This window comes from Mobula birostris, chromosome 12, assembly GCF_030028105.1.
Source record: "Mobula birostris isolate sMobBir1 chromosome 12, sMobBir1.hap1, whole genome shotgun sequence".
NCBI lineage: Eukaryota > Metazoa > Chordata > Chondrichthyes > Myliobatiformes > Myliobatidae > Mobula > Mobula birostris.
This window is the reverse complement of record NC_092381.1, coordinates 91,079,204-91,100,724: the sequence shown is the minus strand read 5'-3', so window position 1 is coordinate 91,100,724 and position 21,521 is coordinate 91,079,204. Positions and strand designations below refer to the sequence as shown.

Here is a 21,521-nt window from a genome sequence, read left to right as displayed (position 1 = left end):
TGGTGCTCCATAGTGGGGTCTTATTTGAGGGGCAAATATGAGGAGGTGTTAGAAAGTTGTCACTGGGCCTCAGCAAGGTAGAAGTCAGTACAACAGGTTAATACAGCACACTCCTTATCTGCAGGTTTGATGATGAGATTAGGATTAGTGCAGAGGAGTGGAGAGCACAGCATTTGCAAGGAGTGAGGTTGATATTGGAGAGACGAGTGTTGAAGTTGAGACGGCTGATGTCCCTTCGGCATTTGGCAATGAAATGATCCAGAGCAAGCAGAAGACCAGGGTGGCAGGGTGGGGTGTCCAGGGAGGAAGGTTGAAGACAGGAGAAGGGGTCATTGGTGGGGGGTGGAGTGTTCTCCAACCTGATGGCAATACCATCGATTTCTCAAACTTCCGGTAATGGCCCATTTCCTTCCCCCCACACCACTCTTTCATCATTCTCTCCCTCACTTTATCTCCTTGCCTGCCCATTGCCTCCCTCTGGTGCTCCTCCCTCTTTCTTCCATGGCCTTTAATCCTCTCTTATTAGATTCCCCCTTTTCCAGCCCTGTATCTCTTTCACCAATCAACTTCTCGGCTCTTTACTTCATCCCTCTCCCTCCCAGTTTCACCTATCACCTTGTGTTTCTCCCTCTCCTCCGCCTACCTTTTAACTTTACTCCACATCTTCTTTTCTCCAGTCCTACTGAAGAGTTTCAGTCCAAAGCATCGACTACTCTTTTCCATAGATGCTGTCTTCACAGTAAATGTGAGTGCATGTGGCTGACAGTGTTGAGGCAGCTCACCCTGCTTTTCTTGGGCACTGGTATGATTTTCATCCTTTTGAAGCAAGTGGGAAAGTTTGGCTACAGCAGTGAGAGATTAAAGATGTCCTTGAACACTCCTGCCTGTTGGTTGTGTTACGTACGTCTAGGATTCTTTTTTTGCTGTGGACTGTCACTTTAAGGCACAAGAGAGAACTGAGATTTATTTTTGGATTTTTGCTGAGAGAAAGAGGGGCAGAGTCTGCCTTTCAGCTCGTGTTTACACTTTTACAAGGACACTGACTACTGCTGTCAGCTTCTGGGTTGCCATGGAAAGAGAGAGAGAGAGAGGTGGAGTTATTTGATAGACAATCAATGTTATGGTTTCTCTGCAGCTTGTTTTGAATATACTAGGACACGCAGACACGCACAGTCAGAGTCCAGATGGATTCGGTCAATGAAAGACACCAGTGATTGAGGTCCTGGTTTAAACTTTCAGTAGCCCAAAAGGGGTGAGTTGAGATCATTCCTGAGTATTGATAAATGACTCTCACAGGTTTTCTGCAACTAGAACAAATTTGCAGGAAGAGAAAAGAGGAGAGATAGGTTTGAAACTGAAGAAAACTAGTGATAAAGAGATCACTGTTTGGACTCTCTCTCTAAGAGCCCGTGAGGGTGAGTTTGTTTCCATTCGACTACGAAAGTGTGATTGTCACTTAGTTAATCCACAGGAGTGGGTTCTCTGGTGAGGGGAGTACCTTGTGAATACCACTTGTGTGTTACCCTTGTTTAGGTGTGGTAGTTCACTGAAGAAAGGCACCCCTGTGGCAAATCACTGTTGGAGTTATTTTGTATGTCGTGGAACTGGAAGTGGCTATCACATTGTGTGTTCAGGGTAACCTCCTGTGGAAACCACCTGTGTATGATAATCCTTGCCTGGGTTGGTAGGTTTACCACTTGAAGACGGTACCTCAGTGACAAGCTACTGTTGGTGATAATCCATACGTGGATTCTGTTGGAGTATCCTGTGGTCACAACTTTGGGATGACCCGTAGATGAATTTGGGTATGCTGCCAGTTGTGTTGAAAGGATATTCATTGAAGATCACTGTCGGTGATATCTCATGTGTGGAGTGGAACAACTTCGGAGATAAAACCTGCTGCTATTGTTATCTTGTATTGCTGTCATGGACGCTGTGGAATATTGACCTAATTGCCTTCTCTCAACATTTATCCTGGATTACAAATATCTCTCTCTCATCACCTGTTCTGTGGATGAACTGAATTTTCATATTTTACCATCTCAAGATTCTAAGCCTTGTTTCCCCCAAGCTCAATAGTTTGGGAGTTACATTTGCACACATATACACACATATACACTGTTAACTTTTGGTTACCTTGCTTAAGTTACTATATTATAAGTGGATACTAATAAAGATAGTGGTTTTAACACCAAACCCAGACTAAAGGTGTTGTCCATATCTGCTGGTCCTTTTTAACCTGTTACGGGGTATGTAACAGTTGGCACAAGTTTTCTGTGCCCCACCTGTACGCCATCAGGGCCTCGATGCCTTGTGAGTGTTCCCCTTCATGGAAGCCCCTCTTGAAAGCATTTCAGCATGTATTCAAATGCAGAAAGTAAACTCAGAATTACAATGCCCTCTGGTAATATGAAATATTTAAAATTTATTGTCTTTTGTTACCAGCTCTACTCAAGATTTCAAAATGTTTATTTCTGAGGTGTAATTAATCAGTGAGTGAACATAGGAGACTCACCCGCAAAACATCACAATGTTGTAGAGTGAGGGGTTATCTGGAAGAGGCACGGTTTGCTGCAGACAGAGTTGCTCACAACCTCCGTTCATTCCATCCGAACAATCAATACCAATGTGCCTGTCATAACAGCCAGAGCCATCCTTCATTGGGCTGAGCCCCAAAGGGCACTGCGGGGAAAAAGAATGGGTAAAATCATTACAGATTGAACAAAAGATAGCATGCTATCTGAGTACAACACTAAAACGATTGCGATGAAAAATCTGCCCATTTCAGTCAATGTGACTACCAGCTTGAGTAGCACTTTACTCTTTTGCCTATAATAACAAATCACCCAATTATCCTTTACCTTCCTTGGTACTTTATTCAATAGATTTGCTTATTTATGTTTATTGTTTGTTTTTTCTCAAACATTGTTACATCCATTTATGTATTTTGAATAAATATACTCAGCAAAGTGCTCCAGGTGGTAATCAAATGTAAAGGACACACAGCAGTAAGTTTAGAATTTAACTGAAGGGTATGATGGCTGAAATATTATTTATCTTGTATGAGTGTATACTTCCTACCAATTAACCAGAGGCTCTAGTGACATTGGAGTCACAGTTACAAAGTAAAACAAGGATGTAAACTTATGTGTCTATACTTTCAAGCTTTGTAGCTTCAGATCTCAAGTTTAAGGGACCATAAGACAGAGGAGCAGAATTTAGCCATTTTGCTCATTAAGTCACCATTGTAAGTTTGAATGATTGTCCACCATACCTTCCAGGTTCTGGGTTCTTTAATCCACTCCTACATGTTGCTCAAAGTGTTAGTTTTCTCATTAATCATTGACATTCATTATCAAGTGCACTTTATGCCTCACAGTCCATTGTTAACCTCTGGCTGGAACTTCCAGCCAATGCAATAGTATATATGTCTGTCATGTACACTTCTCTGACAACATCTGACCTTCTTTGCTTTGGGTCATTTTTTTCACCCTACTGACATGCATATCCTGCCCTGTATCAGCCAGCAGCCACTATTATTCCAGACTGAGTTACACCTGCCTTCCCAGTTAAAAAAAGAATCAAGGTGCAAACCAGTTGCAATTGAATTGAATAATTGAAGGTGCTCAGGTAGCTGACTGACCTACTCATGTTCCCAAGTGTCATGTCACAGGTGAAAGTTTAATAGGTAAAAATGCGTTCCTCTCCATCACCTTGCCAGGCTGCCAGTCACACTGAGTGCTGCTGTGCTTCAGGAAACAATCACATAAACTTCAGTCCCAAAGCAGATTCTCAGTCTGAAACATCAACGATCCCTGTGCCTCCTGAAATACTGCATGACCCAACGAGTTCCTCCAGCAACTTGCAAACATTTCACCTTGATTTGAAATGTATTTCAAATTTTATTCTTTAATTCTCCCTGTGGTTTCCACTAGGAAGAAATGTTTCAAAACATTTGGCCAGAATCAACAAAAATATTTCTGCAACATAGGACAGTACAGCACAGGAACTGGCCCTTTGGTCTACAATGCCATGCCAAACCAATTATATTAGAAATCAAATGGTCAACTAAACTAGTCCCTATTGCCTAAAAGGTCCATATCCTTCCATTTTTCTCAAATTCCTGAGCCCATCTAAATGTCCTTTAGAAGTCCCAAATTATAAGCTTTTACCATCACCCTAGGTAGTGCATTCCAGGCTCCCAACATTCATTCTCCATGTAAAAAAGCTTGCTGCTCATATCTGTGTCACTTGTCCTGAAACATCAACTGTTTATTCATTTGTTCACAGATTCTGCCTGGCCTGCCATGTCCCTCGAGCATTTTGTGTGCGTTGCTCCTCAAAAGTCCTTGAAATTATTCCCTCTCACCTGAAACGCATGCCACTCTGCTGTTAGACATTTCAACCCTGGGAAAAATATACTGTCTGTTAACTCTATCTATGCATCTCATGCCTCTGTCAGATCTTCACTCAGTCTCTGCTGCTTCGAGCCAACAACCCTAGTTTGTCCAGCCTCTGATGACAGCACGTGCTGCCTAATCCAGGTAGCATCCTGCTAAATCTCTTCTGCATCCTCGCCAAAGACTCAACATCCTTCCTATAGTAGAGTGACTAGAAATGAACTCAATACTCCAGATGTGACCTGACTAGAGTTTCATAAACCTGCAACATAACTTCATGACTTTCGAATTCAGTGTCTCAACTAATAAAGGCACGCATGTCATATACCTTCTTAACCATATGTGTAGCCACTTTCAAAGAGTTATGAACAGGGACCCCAAGATTTCTCTGCCCTTCAACACAGTTAAGGGTCTTGCCATTAACAGTGTACTGTTTCCACTTTACATTTGACCTACCAAGGTGCAATACTTGACAGATGTTCAGGTTAAACTCCATCTGCCATTTCTCCATTCATATCTACAACTGATCAAAATTCCACTCTATTCTTTAGCAGTCATCTATCCTATCCACAACACTTGTCAGTCTTTGTATCATCTGCAAACTTACTAACACACCCATTTATGATATTATCCCTGATTATTAGTGCAACTCCAGCTCCCACAACTCTTTTACCTTCCTCTCTTTCTTTCCTTAAACATCCAAACCCTGGAATATTAAGCAACTGTACCGTCCTGGTTAAGATTTTTACTGCTAAGTCTGTAGGGTATTTCACTTAGTAGTTTTCTGTAGAAGCAGTGTGCCTTGCTGATAGCATGCTTGAGTTTCAGGTAAAGATAAGGGGCTGTGATGTCCAACTTAGGAATGTTGAACATCAGGATGGTGGAAGTGGGAGAAGGTTCCAGAGAAAGCCGGGCAGAGAGAGCTTTGTGACAGACACTAGGGTGGGGGGTTCGGGGTCTTTTTGGTGGAAGCTGCGGAGAGGACAGGAAGGAAGAAGGCTGAGGATGCCGTGGGAAGGAGCGTCCGCATTGTACAAGGTGCTTTGTGCAGATGAATAGCTCCAAAGAGGAAGGGCCAGCACTCCAGAGAGAGCCCGTTTGATTGAGATGGATTTTGAGTGATGTTCGTAATGTGGTGTGTTCTTTCATGCAGACCTTGGATCTGGTGCGCAAGTAAAAGACTATCAAGATGAGCTCCAATGATGAGTGGTTAGACCGATTTATTGTAATGGGCCCTTTTTATTTTTTCCCCCTTTTCTTTTTCCTACTAACTGTTCAATAATTTGTAAATTTGTAAATATACTTTCTTTATAACTGTATGTGGGGTACAATTTGTTATTTCTTGCCGACCGACAATTGTGTATGGGCAGTATTTATGCAGCATTCGCTCATACTGAGGTTTCTTTAATCAGAACACCATAACGTTCCTGTTTGATTGAATCCCAAATCACACCAACCCTGGATGCCTATTGTTCATGAATAGTGGCTTTCCCACTGCTGAGTTCTGCGGCTGTCAGTGATGCCGACAAAGAGCCAAGCTTCTATATGAGCCCACTGAGGGGGATTCACACTCATTCCTGTTCATCTCTCAGTAATATTTCTGTGTACTGATACATGCTCACTTTTATCCATAATACTTCTAGCATTAAAATACATACACTTCAAACTATCTGCCCCATCACATTTATTACTTGCTCCTGCCCTTAATGGCCCTGACATCTGCTGTGATGGTATTTGGTTTGCTTACAGAGAGGTTCTAAATTCTAATGAATGCTTTAAACCCCATTGGATATAACTCCCCAATCTTCAAAGACTAGTTTAGTTTCCTGTTTAATCTTCATGGCGAGTTTAGCTGCAAATACCTACAATTCAAGCAGTGGGAGCCCCCGTTCACTGCCAAAGAGACTTCCAGTGAACAAAAGTAGCTAAAACACAGTTCATTTATTTACAATGATACATGTTTAAATCCACAAACGCATTTAAAGCTGACAGACTATTTCTATTTGAAACATTTCCCAATTACAAACCATTTCTAAAACACAATCCATTTCCAAAACCTAAAATATTAAACACAAAGGATAAAACATGAACCAAAAAGGGCAAAGTACTCCCAAGTCACAGGTTCAATACCTAAAAACTAAAAAGCCATACCAAAGATAATAACAATCATGTTATCTATCGCAGGAAACAAAGTTGGAGGAATGGGTTCTAGCTGTTCCAGATTCTTGATGTTCCTTACCCTACTCCTAATAAGCCTGAACAGCTCTCTACATTTGTACCCATTTCAGCTTCATGACTTCACAAAAATGCTTGTAGACCATTGTGTTAAAAGGATATCTGAGATATCCTTTTAATGCAAATAAGACTCTCAGCATTTTCAGAGACATAGATCTTAGCTAGCTACCATTAATGGTGAAAAGCTAACTACTGAGCATATAAAACTCTTCCAACTATAAACGCATCAGTTACTGATATGCTAAAATGATATTATCCTTCTGTTCTGCAAGCTTCCTTGAACTAAGCAACTTAAGAGTCAGCTTCTTTGTTTGAAACAACCTAAATTAAACAACCCATTGTCTTATACTCTACTCTTGAGCAAATTTGAAAATTCAAATTCTTTACAGCTGAGTATCTTCAAAGTAAAGAGCATATTTACAAAGCTGTTCTATAGAGAGTGCTTCCCATTTACATTTTAAGAAATGAAAACTGTCTTCCATTTGCAACTAGAAGTTAAACAAAGCAATGTAGTTGAAGGTTTATTTATAACTGCTTGTGACCTTTCAAATAGCAGCTGTTATTTAGAAAGCGAGCTCAGCAAACATGAGATAGAATCGAATATCTATCATACTATCTTCCTCTCCATTCCTCCATTTTCTGACCTGGTGTGCTTGGGTGTCACTCTGTATTTGGTCTCCAATGTAGACAAAAGTCATTTTCTCCATTTCCAATTCTATTTGATCCCTATGTTGCAGTGAAACTTTCATTCTTTACCCACACTATCTAGATATGATTTAGCACAAAGCTCAACAAAATTGCTACAAAGCTGTATACAAAAATAATGTGTTCACATATCTTGATGCAGCAGCATGAGCTTATAGATAATTGCTCCTATTTTCTTTCATGCATTCACTTGGATAGTGTAGCTCTAAGTCATACACATGTGCAATTCCTGTTTGCATTTACCTCAATTTTTTTTGTAGGTGCCATCATTCTGTGAGTATATTCTTGATATTGCAAGGATCATAGCTGAATGAATTAAGTTGATGAAGCTTTCTTACTACTTTAATTTTACAGTTCTGAATGGATGCTTTCGTATTTCAGTCTGGATGGAAATTCAATTTGGACCAAAGAAAAGTAGCAACACATTCTGATACAATCATAGTCTTTAAATCAATTTTAATAATATGTAACGTTCCGTTATATTGGCTCGTGTATGTCTAGGGGAAATCCACCCCAGCACCCACCTCAACACTCCCCACAGGGTCGGTGGCCGCCCGAATCAATCACAAACATCAATCATCAGCCAGCACACCCAGTGAATTTTAACAAATACACTTTATAGATATTACTAAGTCTATGACATTAATATACATTTGATACAGAGAGGAAAGTAATGAAAAAGAAAGGTGCCAACACTTATCAAAGTCCAAGTTCTTTGCGCACTACGTTGGAGCTCAATTCGACTTCAGACGACCACCCGAATTCCGTCGACTCATGGCTCGGGACCACCCTGAGTGATCGACCGGAGCCTCTCCACACGTCCGCGGTCTTCCTCGTCTCTCCACCGACTCCCCGCCAAAACTCAGTCCACAGTCATATCATACAGCATGGTATCCGAAAACAAAACGATACATAACCACCCATTGGCTAATAGAACCCTGTTATCTCATTTTAAAGTAAAACAAACTGTTAGCGCAAACTCTCTTCACCGTTAAAGCACAACAAAGCCTCATTCCCCAGATAAACATAACAAAGTCGCCATTTTAAATGTAACAAAAGAAAGACCCCGTACACTCTCCCCCCACCACAAAAAGTCATGCCCTCATGACGTTAACAGAGTTCACCAGTGCTCCTTGTAAAACACAAAACCCAACCCAGGTGCATAACTTTGCAGGGCAGTAGAGATCACACCCTGCTCTCCCGGCGCTATATAAGTGAGTCTTTCCGGGGGATGCCTACTCCTCTGAGGCCTCTGTACTTCCTCTGCTGACTCTCCCTGTTCAGACACCCCAGTTGACCCCTCGGGCCTATCTGTCGGACCTTCCCCTTCACCGGGATCCCTCTGCACCTGTGAGCCCTCTGGCTAGGGTTCTGCCTCCACCCTCTCCTCCGACAATCCCGGCTGTAAAACAGGTGGCTCTGCAACATCCTTCCTTGGTTCCCCTGACTCAGTGATGGAAGGGCCAAGAGTCTCTTCTTCCGGCACCGGGGAATCAGCGAACGAAAGCAGGTACCACATGTCCGACTCATCATCTTCCGATGACGTATCCCTTCTCGAGGTGGAGACAGGCCCCGTTTTCTTCGCAGCGGGCTCTTCCCGCGCCCCGCGCCCTCGCAGAGTCCTCGTAATAGGAGTAAACTCCCATTCGGGCTCTGGGTCCATCTTCACATCTCGACCCAGAGGTAACAGGTGGTTCCGATGGAGTACCTTAACAGGCCCCTGCCTGCCCTCAGGTCTCACCCGGTAAATAGGGAGATTCGGCATCTGACCCTCCACCACATAGGGGGTGGCTGCCCAACAGTCCGCCAACTTGTGCTTATCCTGTAGTCTTAAATTCCGGATAAGGACTCGGTCTCCCGGCAATAGCTGGACGAACTTTACCTTCTGATCATACCTCCTTTTATTCCGCTGGTTCTGCTTGGTGGCTGCCGCCTCAGCCAATTCGTACGCCCTTTTCAACTTTCTCCTCATATCGGACACGTACTTCAGACATGGCTTTGAAGGTATTTCCCCCGCTTCAGTCCCAAAACACAGATCAATGGGCAACCTCGCTTCCCACCCGAACATCAGATAGTAGGGCGAGTACCCCGTAGCATCATTGTGAGTACAATTGTAACAATGAACCAAATGGGCGATGTGCTGACTCCACTTACTCTTCTGTCCAATCTCCAAGGTGCCGAGCATGTCCAGCAGGGTCTGGTTAAACCTCTCGGGTTGAGGATCACCCTGAGGGTGATAGGGGGTGGTTCTGGACTTTTCAACCCCAAGCATATCCAGTAATTCACGTATAAGCCTGCTGTCGAAGTCCCGTCCCTGATCACTATGGATCCGCCAGGGAAGGCCATAATGAACAAAGTACTTCTCCCATAACACCTTCGCCACTGTAGTCGCTTTCTGATCCTTAGTAGGAAAAGCCTGCGCATATCTAGTGTAGTGATCCGTGAGGACCAAGACATTCGCGGTATTGCTGGTGTCTGGCTCAATAGACAGGAAATCCATACACACCAGGTCCATGGGTCCCGCACTCTGCAAGTGGGATAACGGGGCCGCCTGCGCAGGCAAGGTCTTCCTCCTGACGCAACGGCTACAGGTCTTACAGTATTCTTCCACCTCCCCCCTCATCCGGGGCCAGTAAAACCGGTCCTTGACTAATCCATAGGTCTTCTCTACCCCTAAGTGCCTGGAATCATCATGTAGAGCCTGGAGCACAGTCTTCCAATATTTCTCAGGCATGACCAGCTGCCAGCGCCGGGGGTGGTCCGGAGGCGACGTGACCCGGTACAGGACGTGGTTCTTCAGCTTCAACCGGGGCCACTCCTTCAGTAGTAGAGGAACGGAGGCATGTTTCGCCTTCTCCACCTGCCCCATATCACCCCGGCTAATCACGTACCAGATAGTGCCAATGCTTGGGTCATCACGCTGAGCCGCCTCTACTTCCTGGGGACTCAACTCCGGCAGCTGCCTGTTCCTCAGAGCAGTCACGTTACAGTAAACAGTGGGCAGCGCGTCATCGTCAGCCCCCAGTTGATCTACTGCCTGATCCGTTCCCATCTGTGCTCCTACTTCCCCGTCGCTCCCAACTTGACACATGGCCTTTACTCCCTGGGCGGGGACACTGTTCCACTCCTCGGCCGTGCCCGACTCGTCGTGTGCCCGACGAGACAGGGCATCTGCATCGATGTTCCGACTCCCCGGGGGGTATTTCAGGCTGAACTCATAGGCAGACAAGGCTGTTAACCACCGGTGCCCAGTAGCATCCAGCTTCGCCGAGGTCAGGATATAAGTGAGGGGGTTGTTATCAGTTCTCACCTCAAACTGGGCCTCATATAGGTAGTCTCTCAACTTGTCCACCACCGCCCATTTCAACGCCAAGAACTCCAGCTTGTGAGTGGGATAGTTTCTCTCAGATGGCGACAAACTCCGACTGACAAACGCTACCGGCCTCAATCCGTTTCCCTGTTCCTGGTACAGAACAGCCCCCAGACCGTCGTGACTGGCATCAGTGTGTTGAACATACGGCTTCCGGGGATCAGCAAATGCCAACACTGGGGCCTGCGTCAGCGCCCTTTTTAGAGATTGGAACACCTCCTCACATTGAGCATCTTACCTCAATCCAAAAGGCTCCCCCGGGTTCAAGTATCCTCCTACCTCCGACCCTCGGTCTCCCTTCCTCCTCCTCCCCACAGGTGGATAGCCACACAGCAGCTGGTTCAATGGATGACTCATTTTCGCATATCCTTTCACGAACCACCGGTAATATCCGCAAAACCCCAAAAACGAGCGTAAGGCGCTCACCTTCTGAGGTCTCGGCCAGGTGGTGACTGCGGCTATCTTATCCGGATCGGTGGCCACTCCATTTCGCGAGATTATGTGCCCAACATAACTGACTGACATCTTGCAGAACTGACATTTATCCAGGGAAAGTTTTAATCCTTCCTCCTTCAGCCGACTCAGCACCTTCAGCAGCCGCTCCTCATGTTCCTCCAACGTAGATCCAAACAGTATCAGGTTGTCCAGGTACACCAATACCTCCAGCAGGTTCATGTCCCCCACTGTCCGCTCCATGAGCCGCTGGAAGGTGGCTGGGGCCCCCGAGATGCCTTGGGGCATTCGTTCGAACTGGAAAAACCCCAGGGGGCAGATAAGGGCTGTCTTCTCCTTATCAGTCTCACTCATCGGAATCTGGTAATACCTACTCCGCAAATCCAATACACTGAACCACTGCGCCCCACTCAGACAGGCCAAGGCATCTTCCACCCTTGGGACCGTATATTGGTCGGGAACAGTGCGCCGGTTCAGGGCCCTATAGTCCACGCACATGCGTACCTTCCCATTTTTCTTCCTTGCCACCACTATGGGGGACGCATCGGGGCTTCGGGACTCCGCGATAATCCCTGCATCCTTCAACTGCCGCAAGTGCTGCCGCACATCTTCCACATCTGCTGGGGTCAACTGCCGCGACCTCTCCCTAAACGGGGTGTCATTTGTTACCCGAATGGTGTGCTGAGTGCTCTTGGAACACCCTACATCAAACTCGTCCTGAGAAAAGACATCCCCTAACTTCAGCATCTTCTCCACCAGCCTGCTCTTATATGCCGGCGGTACGGGGGAGTTTTCAAAATTAAAGGCCTCCTCGGTCAGCCGCCCCCCGTTTCCCAATAGTTTCCCTCCAGTGGGCTTCATGGGGGCGCTGGACATCACCGTCACCGGGAACAAGTGCGCGAGGGGCATCCCGCGCTTAAAGGTGATCTCCCTCTCCGTTATGTTCCGTATCATCACCCCCGTCCGCCATGCCTGTACAGCTGAGGGCCTCTGCAATTCAGGTCTCACCAGCGCCCCAGCCGGGAACCAGGACTCCCTTTCCAGGTTGTCGTCGGCGTCTACTAGCAGGGCCTCGCCCGGCAGTAATCCGGGGAATCTGGGGGTCCCCATCACTAATGCCGCCTCTCCTGGCCGTATCACCTTAGGCCTTGCCTGAGTGCACCACACCGTCCCTCGTTTGCACTCAGGATCCAGCCCCTGGGGGTCACTCACTCCTTCCTACACTGCTCGGAACACAGGGTGTATCGAGAGGGTCTCCAAAAAGTTCTCCCCCCACTTTCTTCTTACAGGCTCCCAAGAGCCATCGCACCAGAGGGGAGTTAGTCCCCACCAACAGGGCAGCACCACCGGTCTCCACCAGGTCCGGACAAACCAACACCAGCGTCTCAAAGGCTCCCGATACTCCCACATCTCCCTCCGAAAATTCCAATCTCACTGACAAGTATTCATCGTACGGGTAATCACCATCACTTATGCCCCAAATCTCCAATGCTTTAAACGGAGTGACTGCCAAATGTTTCAGATATTTGCTGTAGAACGACCGGTACAGTAAGGTAACCTGTGACCCGGTGTCAAGGATGGCTTTCGCAAAGATTCCCTCTATCCGTAGGGACACGCTGGAATGGGGTCCCACCAGTCCATCAGGAATTTGGGCTTGTTCTTTCTGGGGTTCCATAGTGGTTTTCTGGGAACGTGTTCCTCCCGAGACTCCAGTCCGTTCCCTCACTGAGCCTCTCCTAGGTTTCCTGACACCTCTCCCTTCTTAGTGGCCCGAGGGCCCTCCCCCCGCGGCGCATCTCGTCTCTCACAATCCTTCCGCAAGTGGCTGGCTTCCCCACAGCGGTAGCACGCTCCCGGCCACTCACATTCCCGGCGGAAATGCTCCTCTCTCCCACAGTTATAGCACCTACTACTCGCCGCCTCTCTCCTCCCAATATGGCCCCCCGGAGACTCCTTGGATTTCTCTGGTCTCACCCTGACTACCACCTCCTGAACCGCTGAAGAACGTCCCTGAGGGTCCGAGCCCCCTGGTCGGCCCAAAGCACACTCTTCGGCCCGTACCTCTCGGATCAGCTGTCCGAATGATGGAGGGGAGCTCTGCTTAAATGACTGTCGTACACTCCAAGCCACTCTGTCATCCTCCCGAGAACCGCTACATATCTGGCTCATCCTTAACTCCGCCACTTCGTCCTCCTTCACTAACCCTCGTCGCAGCAACCCCGTAAGCTTTCCTTCCAGCCTGAAAGCATAGTCTGAGAGCTTTTCCCCTCTTCTCTGCCCCATCCGTTGAAACTCCGCTAAATGCCGCCAGGGATCCCCTGACAGTCCAAACACTTCCTCCAAAGCATCTAAACACTCCGATAGGGAAGCCAAGGGGCTTACCGCTCTCAGATCGCGGACCACCCGGGCCGCCCCGCCCCGCCCCTTAAGCTTTCCACCAATCGCTGTCTCTTTTCCTCATCCGAAACTGGCCACACCTCTAACAATTGGGATGTATCTTCAACCCAGGTATCATAGTCATCCTCCCCTTCCGGGGTGGGCTTGGCTCCCGAGAAAATTCTCAGCTTCGGGCGGTGCCCCTCAACCCTTCTCGCCAAGGAGGTAATGGCAGCCGTTAACTCGGCAGTCTCATCCCGCCCATGGGGGCCGGGCCCGGCCAAACCTTCCCACTCCACACCTCCACCCCTGGCTACTGGCACCTCCCTTGGGGCCTCATCTAGCTCCTCCTCCTCCGGCACCTCCTCACTTGCGTCCTCGGAGAGAGTGTGGAGACCCCACGGCCCCGCCTCCCCGGGGCATGGACTGTCGCTGGTAGTTCTAAAGTCATGACGTCGGCACTCGTCCGCACCAACATCCAGCTAGCCTCCAGTTCTTTCCCACCCCTTCTAGCTACAAGTTCTACCTGCCCGATACCTTTAATCCAACTCAACCCTCGCACCAGTACCTCTGCTGGAATGCGATAATCGACCCCGCTTACCACACACGCATGATTCACCGGTACCTCCTCCATTTCACACCAACTTACAATCTTACCTCGATCCATCTTCACACCACTTACCACAACGACAAATACAACTTTCCTGAAAAGTCCAAATCCCAGACGAGCCCCCACTTGTAACGTTCAGTTATATTGGCTCGTGTATGTCTAGGGGAAATCCCGCCCAGCACCTGCTTCAACACTCCCCACAGGGTCAGTCGCCGCCCGAATCAATCACAAACATCAATCATCAGCCAGCACACCCAGTGAATTTTAACAAATACACTTTATAGGTATTACTAATTCTATGACATTAATATACATTTGATACAGAGAGGAAAGTAATGAAAAAAAAAGGCGCCAACACTTATCAAAGTCCAAGTTCTTTGCGCGCTACATTGGATCTCAATTCGACTTCAGACGACCACCCGAATTCCGTCGACTCATGGCTCGGGACCACCCTGAGTGATCGACCGGAGCCTCTCCACACGTCTGCGGTCTTCCTCGTCTCTCCTCCAACTCCCCGCCAAAACTCAGTCCACAGTCATATCATACAGCATGGTATCCGAAAACAAAACGATACATAACCACCCATTGGCTAATAGAACCCTGTTATCTCATTTTAAAGTAAAACAAACTGTTAGCGCAAACTCTCTTCAGCGTTAAAGCACAACAAAGCCGCATTCCCCAGATTAACATAACAAAGTCGCCATTTTAAATGTAACAAAAGAAAGACCCCGTACAAATATTTGATCTTTATGCTAATCCAGTAGCTATTATTTTGATCACTCTTTTAAGGATATCATGTCATCATACCTTGTGTTGGGAAGTTAAGTGGCGAGATGTCCAGAAATTGGACAAAAGTATCAAAGATTTATCAGTACATTGCTTTTGGCCTGCAAAGTTCCAGTGCAGAAGTTGGATTCGAAGGGAAATATTTCAAGAAGTAGATACCTCAGGATTTAATGCTACTTGTTTCTCCTCTGGCTTGTTGTTTCTGAGAAGACTGATGTGGCAACCACAGATTCACAGAGGTGGAGTAGGATATTGTTTATGGGAAGGGTTAGCAGTTTGTGGAGTCACATGACACAGAAGTTCTCAAGATCATGCTGTATGCTCTTTCTCCAATTTGAATGGTCTTGAGAATCAGTGCAATCATAGGGCATGGTAGGTTTCCAACAGGAGGCATTGAGCTTGCATTTTCATCTTTTCCTCTAACCACCTGGTAATGTCTTCTGGAGGTGGTACTTCGAACAGAGTATTTGTTTTAGAAATTTGTTGTTGGCCATATGGATGATGTGGCTTATCGTAACATAACTAATTGTGTCAGACAAGAGTCTCATACTGAAGATGCTCTGCTGGTAAGTGAATATGGATATACCTGTTTAATCTCTCAGTGGATTTGCAGAATCTAATAATATTTTCCCGGGGTCTAGGTGAACTACAGCCTGTGGACACATTTTCAAGGCCTCTTCATCCCATGTTCTTGATATTTATTGCTTACTTATTTATTATTTCTGATTTCTTCTTTTATATTTGTACAGTTTATTGCCTTTTGCACACTGGTTGTCTGTCCTGTTGGATGTGGACTTTCATGTATGTACTTTGATGATAAATTTACTCTAAACTTTGAGCAAGTGAAGTCAGGTATTTTACTTTTTATACATTGTCTTTCATGATCTGTTGAATTTGATTTGCTCAGTATACCAGGGTAAATGCTTTGTTTAACCCAAGCCTTGGAATCTTTACTATCTATCTGAGAAAGCAGACATGCCCATGTTTTACCAACTTAAGCACTGAAGGAAACAGCTGAGAGACTGCATCACTTTTTAAGATTATGTATTCAAGTACTTCTAGGACAGGGGTTCCCAACCTTTTTCATGTTACGGAAAAATACCATTAAGCAAGAGGTCCATGGACCCCCAGAGTGGAAACACCTGTGCTAGGCCTGTGTAGACCAACCCGCATAAACAACAGTTTATTCTACAACTAAATGAGGGCTGGTTACAGGTTGGAATCAGATTGAGCTGATCAGATGGCTTACATAAAATAATGAACAGGCCAAATGTCTAATTGAATGTCACACCAGAGTTATGACGCTGAATGAATTCCAACTGAACAAAGTCATGGTAGTCATTCCCTGTTGTATCATCATGACTTGCATCACGAATTGCTGTGGTGACATTCAGTTTCAATCTGCTGTGGCAAAGACTTTTTTCAATCATAGGCAATGGCATTATGACTCAAACAAGTTGCTGAGAAGAGGAATTATTTAAGTGTTGCCATGGCATAAAAAAACAATGCAAAATGAATGTGCTTCTGAAAAACACTGCTGTCCTCCTTGCTGCCGAGGCAACCTTACAAATTTATTATACCCATTGTACTGAAAAATATATCAAGGATTATTTAGTAAACTACAAATTGCATCACAGACAGAATCCCAGCTTCATCAAAACAATCAGTGTTTCTGTGCTGTGAGGAAGTGTCCTTGAGTTCTCAGGCTGTATCATTTCTAAACTTTCACCCCAGCCTCCAGCAGCCACCTTGAACCATTACAGCTGTCGACTTTTGTGTTCTTCACCAAGTCACCTCAGTCTTTCACCCTTGTCGAATATCCTGCAATAAAGACCTTGGAAGGGTGAAGGACTGAGTTCTCTTGCCCAATAGGTTAATAACTGGGGCATCGACTTAATGCTCCCGACAGGAAATGGCAGGACATTGGGGAGGTTGGGTAGAGGCCAAAAGCTCACTGCCTGGAAGAGTGAGGGTGGAAAAACACTTCTCATTTAAATACATACTTGGAGACAACTGGATGACCCATTTTATCAAATAGACTTCCATTGTTCAAATGTTTTATAATAAATAAATAAATATGAAGACTTATTTTGAAGAATTAATTTCTTGTAAGTTTATTCCCAAGTTGTTAGCAGTAGTGCTGCAGAGAGTATTGCCGGATACAACACTCTAATACTGCTAGTTCCAAAATAAATTTAACTCTCTGATTTTCTTTTATTTCTTCCTCCAACATACAAGCTTTTAGAATACAAAACCACCATGACTTAAACAGTATCTCATCTTTGATCCTGTATTTTGGACCATTTGTGGTCTAGAAGTCAATCTTTCTTGGCTGGCAGCCAACTTTCTAAAATTCATCAGGTAAAAGAGTAAAATCAGGTAAAATTCATCACTATTTTATGTTCAAGGTGAGTGTTAAAAATGTTACATTATATTTATACAGTAGCCATTACTAATTGAGACATATGCTGCACTTGATTTTTGCCCTGAAACCAAAGTGTATACTTAGTTTAGACAAATGGAATATACGTTACACATTCCTACTCAAAATAAAATGTTTATAATTGGGAATCTCCACACACTTTCCAGTTGATGTATGATGACAATAAATCTGTGTGTTTAAGTTAGTGCAAGAATACTTTTCACAGAGAGGTTGAAATGGACACATTACACATTCACAGAAATCATTAAGGTTGGGTTAAAATCCATGGCTGAAGCCGCATATGTACACAAAACATTAACTCTACCTGCTCTTTTCAAGCATATAGCAGGCACTGTACAAATGCTCATTCTTGTTCCATTCCTCACACTAAGAAGGGTATAATTCCTTTTTGGGCTAAATAGAAAGCAGTCACATTAAAAATAATATAGCCAATTCTCAATCTAAAAAGGGGTGCATTCCCTGGAAAACATTTTGTTCAGCAGCAGTTCACAAACTGTAAAGATTATTGTAAAATACAGTGGTGCTAGAAAAGTTTACAGTTGATTGAAATGCTTGAGCATATAGACATTAAGGAAGACGATATGCTGGAGCTTTTGAAAAGTTAGATATGTTGCTGGTTTCAGACGAGATATACCCTCGGTAACTGTGGGAAGTGAGGGAGGAGAGTGCTGAGCCTCTGGTGAAGATCTTTGCATCATCAATAGGAACAGGAGAATTCTTGTACCTGAGGATTGCAGAGTTGCAAATGTTGTTACCTTTTTCAAGAAAGGGAGTATGGATAACCCAGGAAATTATACACCAGTGAGTCTTACTTCAGTAGTGGGCAAGTTGTAGGAGAAGATCCTGAGAGGCAGGATCTATGAGCATTTGGAGAAACATAATCTGATTAGGGATAGTCAACATGGCTTTGTGAAAGGCAGGTCGTGCTTATGGGTCTGAATGAATTCTCTGAAGATGCAAGAAAATACATTGATGAAAGTAGAGCAGTGTTTGTAGTGTATATGAATTTCATTAAGGCTTTGATAAGGTTCCACATGCAAGGCTCATCCAGAAAGCAAGGAGGCATAGGATCCAAGGAGACCTTGCGTTGTGGATCCAAAATTGTCTTGCCCACAGAAGGCAAAGGGTGGTTGTAGATAGCTTGTATTCTGCATGGAAGTTGGTTACCAGTGAAGTTCCACAGGGATCCTTCTGGGACCTTTCATCTTTGTGATTTTTATAAATGACTTGGATAAGGAAGTAGAAGGGTGGGTTAGTAAGTTTGCTGATGACACAAAATTTGAGGGTGTTGTGGATGGTCTGAAGGATTGTCAGACGTTATAGTGGGACATCAAGAAGATGCAGAACTAGGCTGAGAAGTGGCGGATGTTCAACCAGATAAGTGTTAAGTGGTTCATTATGGTAGGTTAAATTTGAAGACAGAATATAATATACAGTATATGGTAAGACTCTTGGCAGTGTGGAGAATCAGAGAGATCTTGGGGTCTGTGTCCATAGGACACTCAAAGCTGCTGCACAGTTTGACAGTGTTGTGAAGAAGGTGTGTGGTGTGATGGCCTTCATAGAACATAGGATTGAGTTCAAGAGCCATGAAGTAATTGTTACAGCTATATAAAAAAACCTTAGTTAGACCCTACTTGGAGTACTGTGTTCGATTCTGTTCTGTTGTAAACAGGAAGGACACGGATTCTATAGGGAGAGTGCAGAGGAGATTCACAAGGATGTTGCCTGGATTGGAGAGCCTGCTTTATGAAAATAGGCAGAATGAACTTGGCCTTTTCTCCTTGGAGCAATGGAGGATGAGAGGTGACCTGATAGAGGTGTATAAGTTGATGAGAGGCATCAATCATATGGATAGCCAGAGGCTTTTTTCCAGGGCTGAAATGGCTAATACGAGGGGGCATAGTCTGAAGGTGCTTGAAAGTAGGTACAGGGGGGATGTAGGCGTTAAGTTTTTCACATAGATAATGGTGGGTGCATGGAATGCACTGCCAGCCAGCGGTGGTAGAGGTGGATACAATAGGGTCTTTTAAGAGACTCTTAGATAGGTATATGGAGCTTAGAAAAATAGGGGGCTCTGTGTTAGGATAATTCTAAGCAGTTTCTAGAGTAGGTTACATAGTTGGAACAGCATTCTGAGCCGAAGGGCCTGTAATGTGCTGTAGATTTTCTATGTTCTATGTTTCTGAACGCTGTTGAATTTTCTCTCTTTCTGCATAACTTCACATAAGTCCTAAAACTATATGAGAACAAAATTAAATAAATAACACAAAAATTTATACTTGTTCATTTAATTATTGAGAAAACTGATCCAATATTTCATGTAGAGTATTTGTTGGAATAAGTATGTGAACCTGTGGGGTAATGCCTTCTACAAAAAGCTATTTGGAGTCAGGTGTTCCAACCAATGGGGTCAAATTGGAGGTGTAGGTTGTGGAGATGCCCTGCCCTCTGAAAAAAGGCAACAAAGTCAGGTTACTGACAGAGTCTGTTCTCCTCAAGAAAGATTTGATTATGTGCACCATGCCTCGATTAAAACAACTTTCACAGGAGCTTAGAAGATGAATTGTAGAGATGCATGAAGCTGGAAAAGGCTACAAAAATATTCCTAAAGATCTGAGTTTTCATCAGTCCACAGCAAGAGAAACTGTCTACAAATGGAGAGCACTTGGTACTGTTGCTACTTTCCCTGGGAGTAGGCATCCTGCAAAGATCACACTAAGAGCACAACGTACTGTGCTAAAGCCAGTGAAAAAGAGCCCAAGGGTAACAGCAAAAGACCTGCAGAAATCTCCAGAACTTGCTGAAGTATCTGTTCATGTGTCCATTATAAGAAATACACTGAACAAGAATGGTGTTCATGGAAGGACACCACGAGGAAAACCACTGCTCTCCAAAACAAAATATTCCTGCACATCTCAAGTTTGCGAAAAACCACCTGAATGTTCTACAATGCTTCTGGAGCAACGTTCTGTGGACAGAGGAGACAAAGTTGAACTCTTTGGCAGAAATGCACATTACCATGTTTGGAGGGAAAAGGGCACTGCACACCAACACCAAAACCTCATCCCAATTATGAAGCACGATGGAAGGAGCATCATGGTTTGGGGCTGCTTTGCTGCCTTCGGAACTGGACAGCTTGCAATCTCTGAGGGAGCAATGAATTTTACAAGAGAATGTCAGGATAGCAGTCCATCACCTGAAGTTTCACAGAAGTCAGATAATGTAACAAGACAAGAGTAAAACAACAACAGAATGGTTTAAAAAGAAGAAGATTTGTGTTTTGGAATGGCCAAGTCAAAGTCCTGACCTTAATCCTATAGAAAGGACCTGAACCAAGAAGTCATGCAAGGAAGCCCCCCTAACATCCCAGAGTTGAAGCAGTTTTGTAAGGAGAAATAGCCTAAAATTTCTTCAAGCCAATGTGCAGGACTGATCAACAGTTACCAGAAACATTTGGTTGAAGATATTGCTGTACTAGGGGGTCACACCAGTTACTGAAAGCAAAGTTTCATATACTTTTTCCAACACATACATGTAATATTGGATCATTTTTCTCAATACATGAATGAGCAAGTATAATTTTTTGTGTTATGTATTTAATTGGGTTCTCTTTATCTAGTTTTAGGACTTACGTCCAGATCTGATCGAATTTTAGATCATATTTATGCAGAAATAGAAAAAATACTACAGGGTTCACGAAACTTTCTAGCACCACTGTACATAGTGGGGATTTGGTAAAGTACATTCCTATGGGCAGAGAATGGTGTGCGATTGATGAGAGGGAAACAGATTAATCAATCTGTATATAGCAAAGAAATAGATTCCTGAACTGGTAATTCCAGTAAAAATGAATTTAACCATTGCCAAGAAGGTGAAAAATGAAAACAAAAGCCTGTACCTTTATAAGCAGTGCCATGCATTTCAATTCCTAGCCTTTGGCTCCCTACTGCCTCTCTGGATTTAAACATTGTGAGACTGTCTGGAATAAAGTTCTCAGCACACATGTATAGTAGCAGTAATCTGGGGACTTGCTTCTTGAAAAAGTTAGCTGTGCCATAGGATTACTGACTATGACCCTTAAAGCCTTGCAATGTTTCTCTATTCCAGAGCATCAATAGTGCTGTAAGTGGAATGCTTGTC

The 21,521-nt window shown here is 44.6% G+C and overlaps 1 protein-coding gene across 1 annotated transcript in view; it reads right to left on the bottom strand.

The window, feature by feature from the left end:
• Nucleotides 1-21,521, bottom strand: part of astn1 (astrotactin 1) — a 2,762,425-nt gene that overhangs the window by 932,631 nt on the left and 1,808,273 nt on the right. The window contains exon 13 of the mRNA XM_072274559.1: nt 2,516-2,682. Coding sequence (XP_072130660.1) covers nt 2,516-2,682 — 167 coding nt within the window. The remainder of the gene's footprint in view (nt 1-2,515; nt 2,683-21,521) is intronic.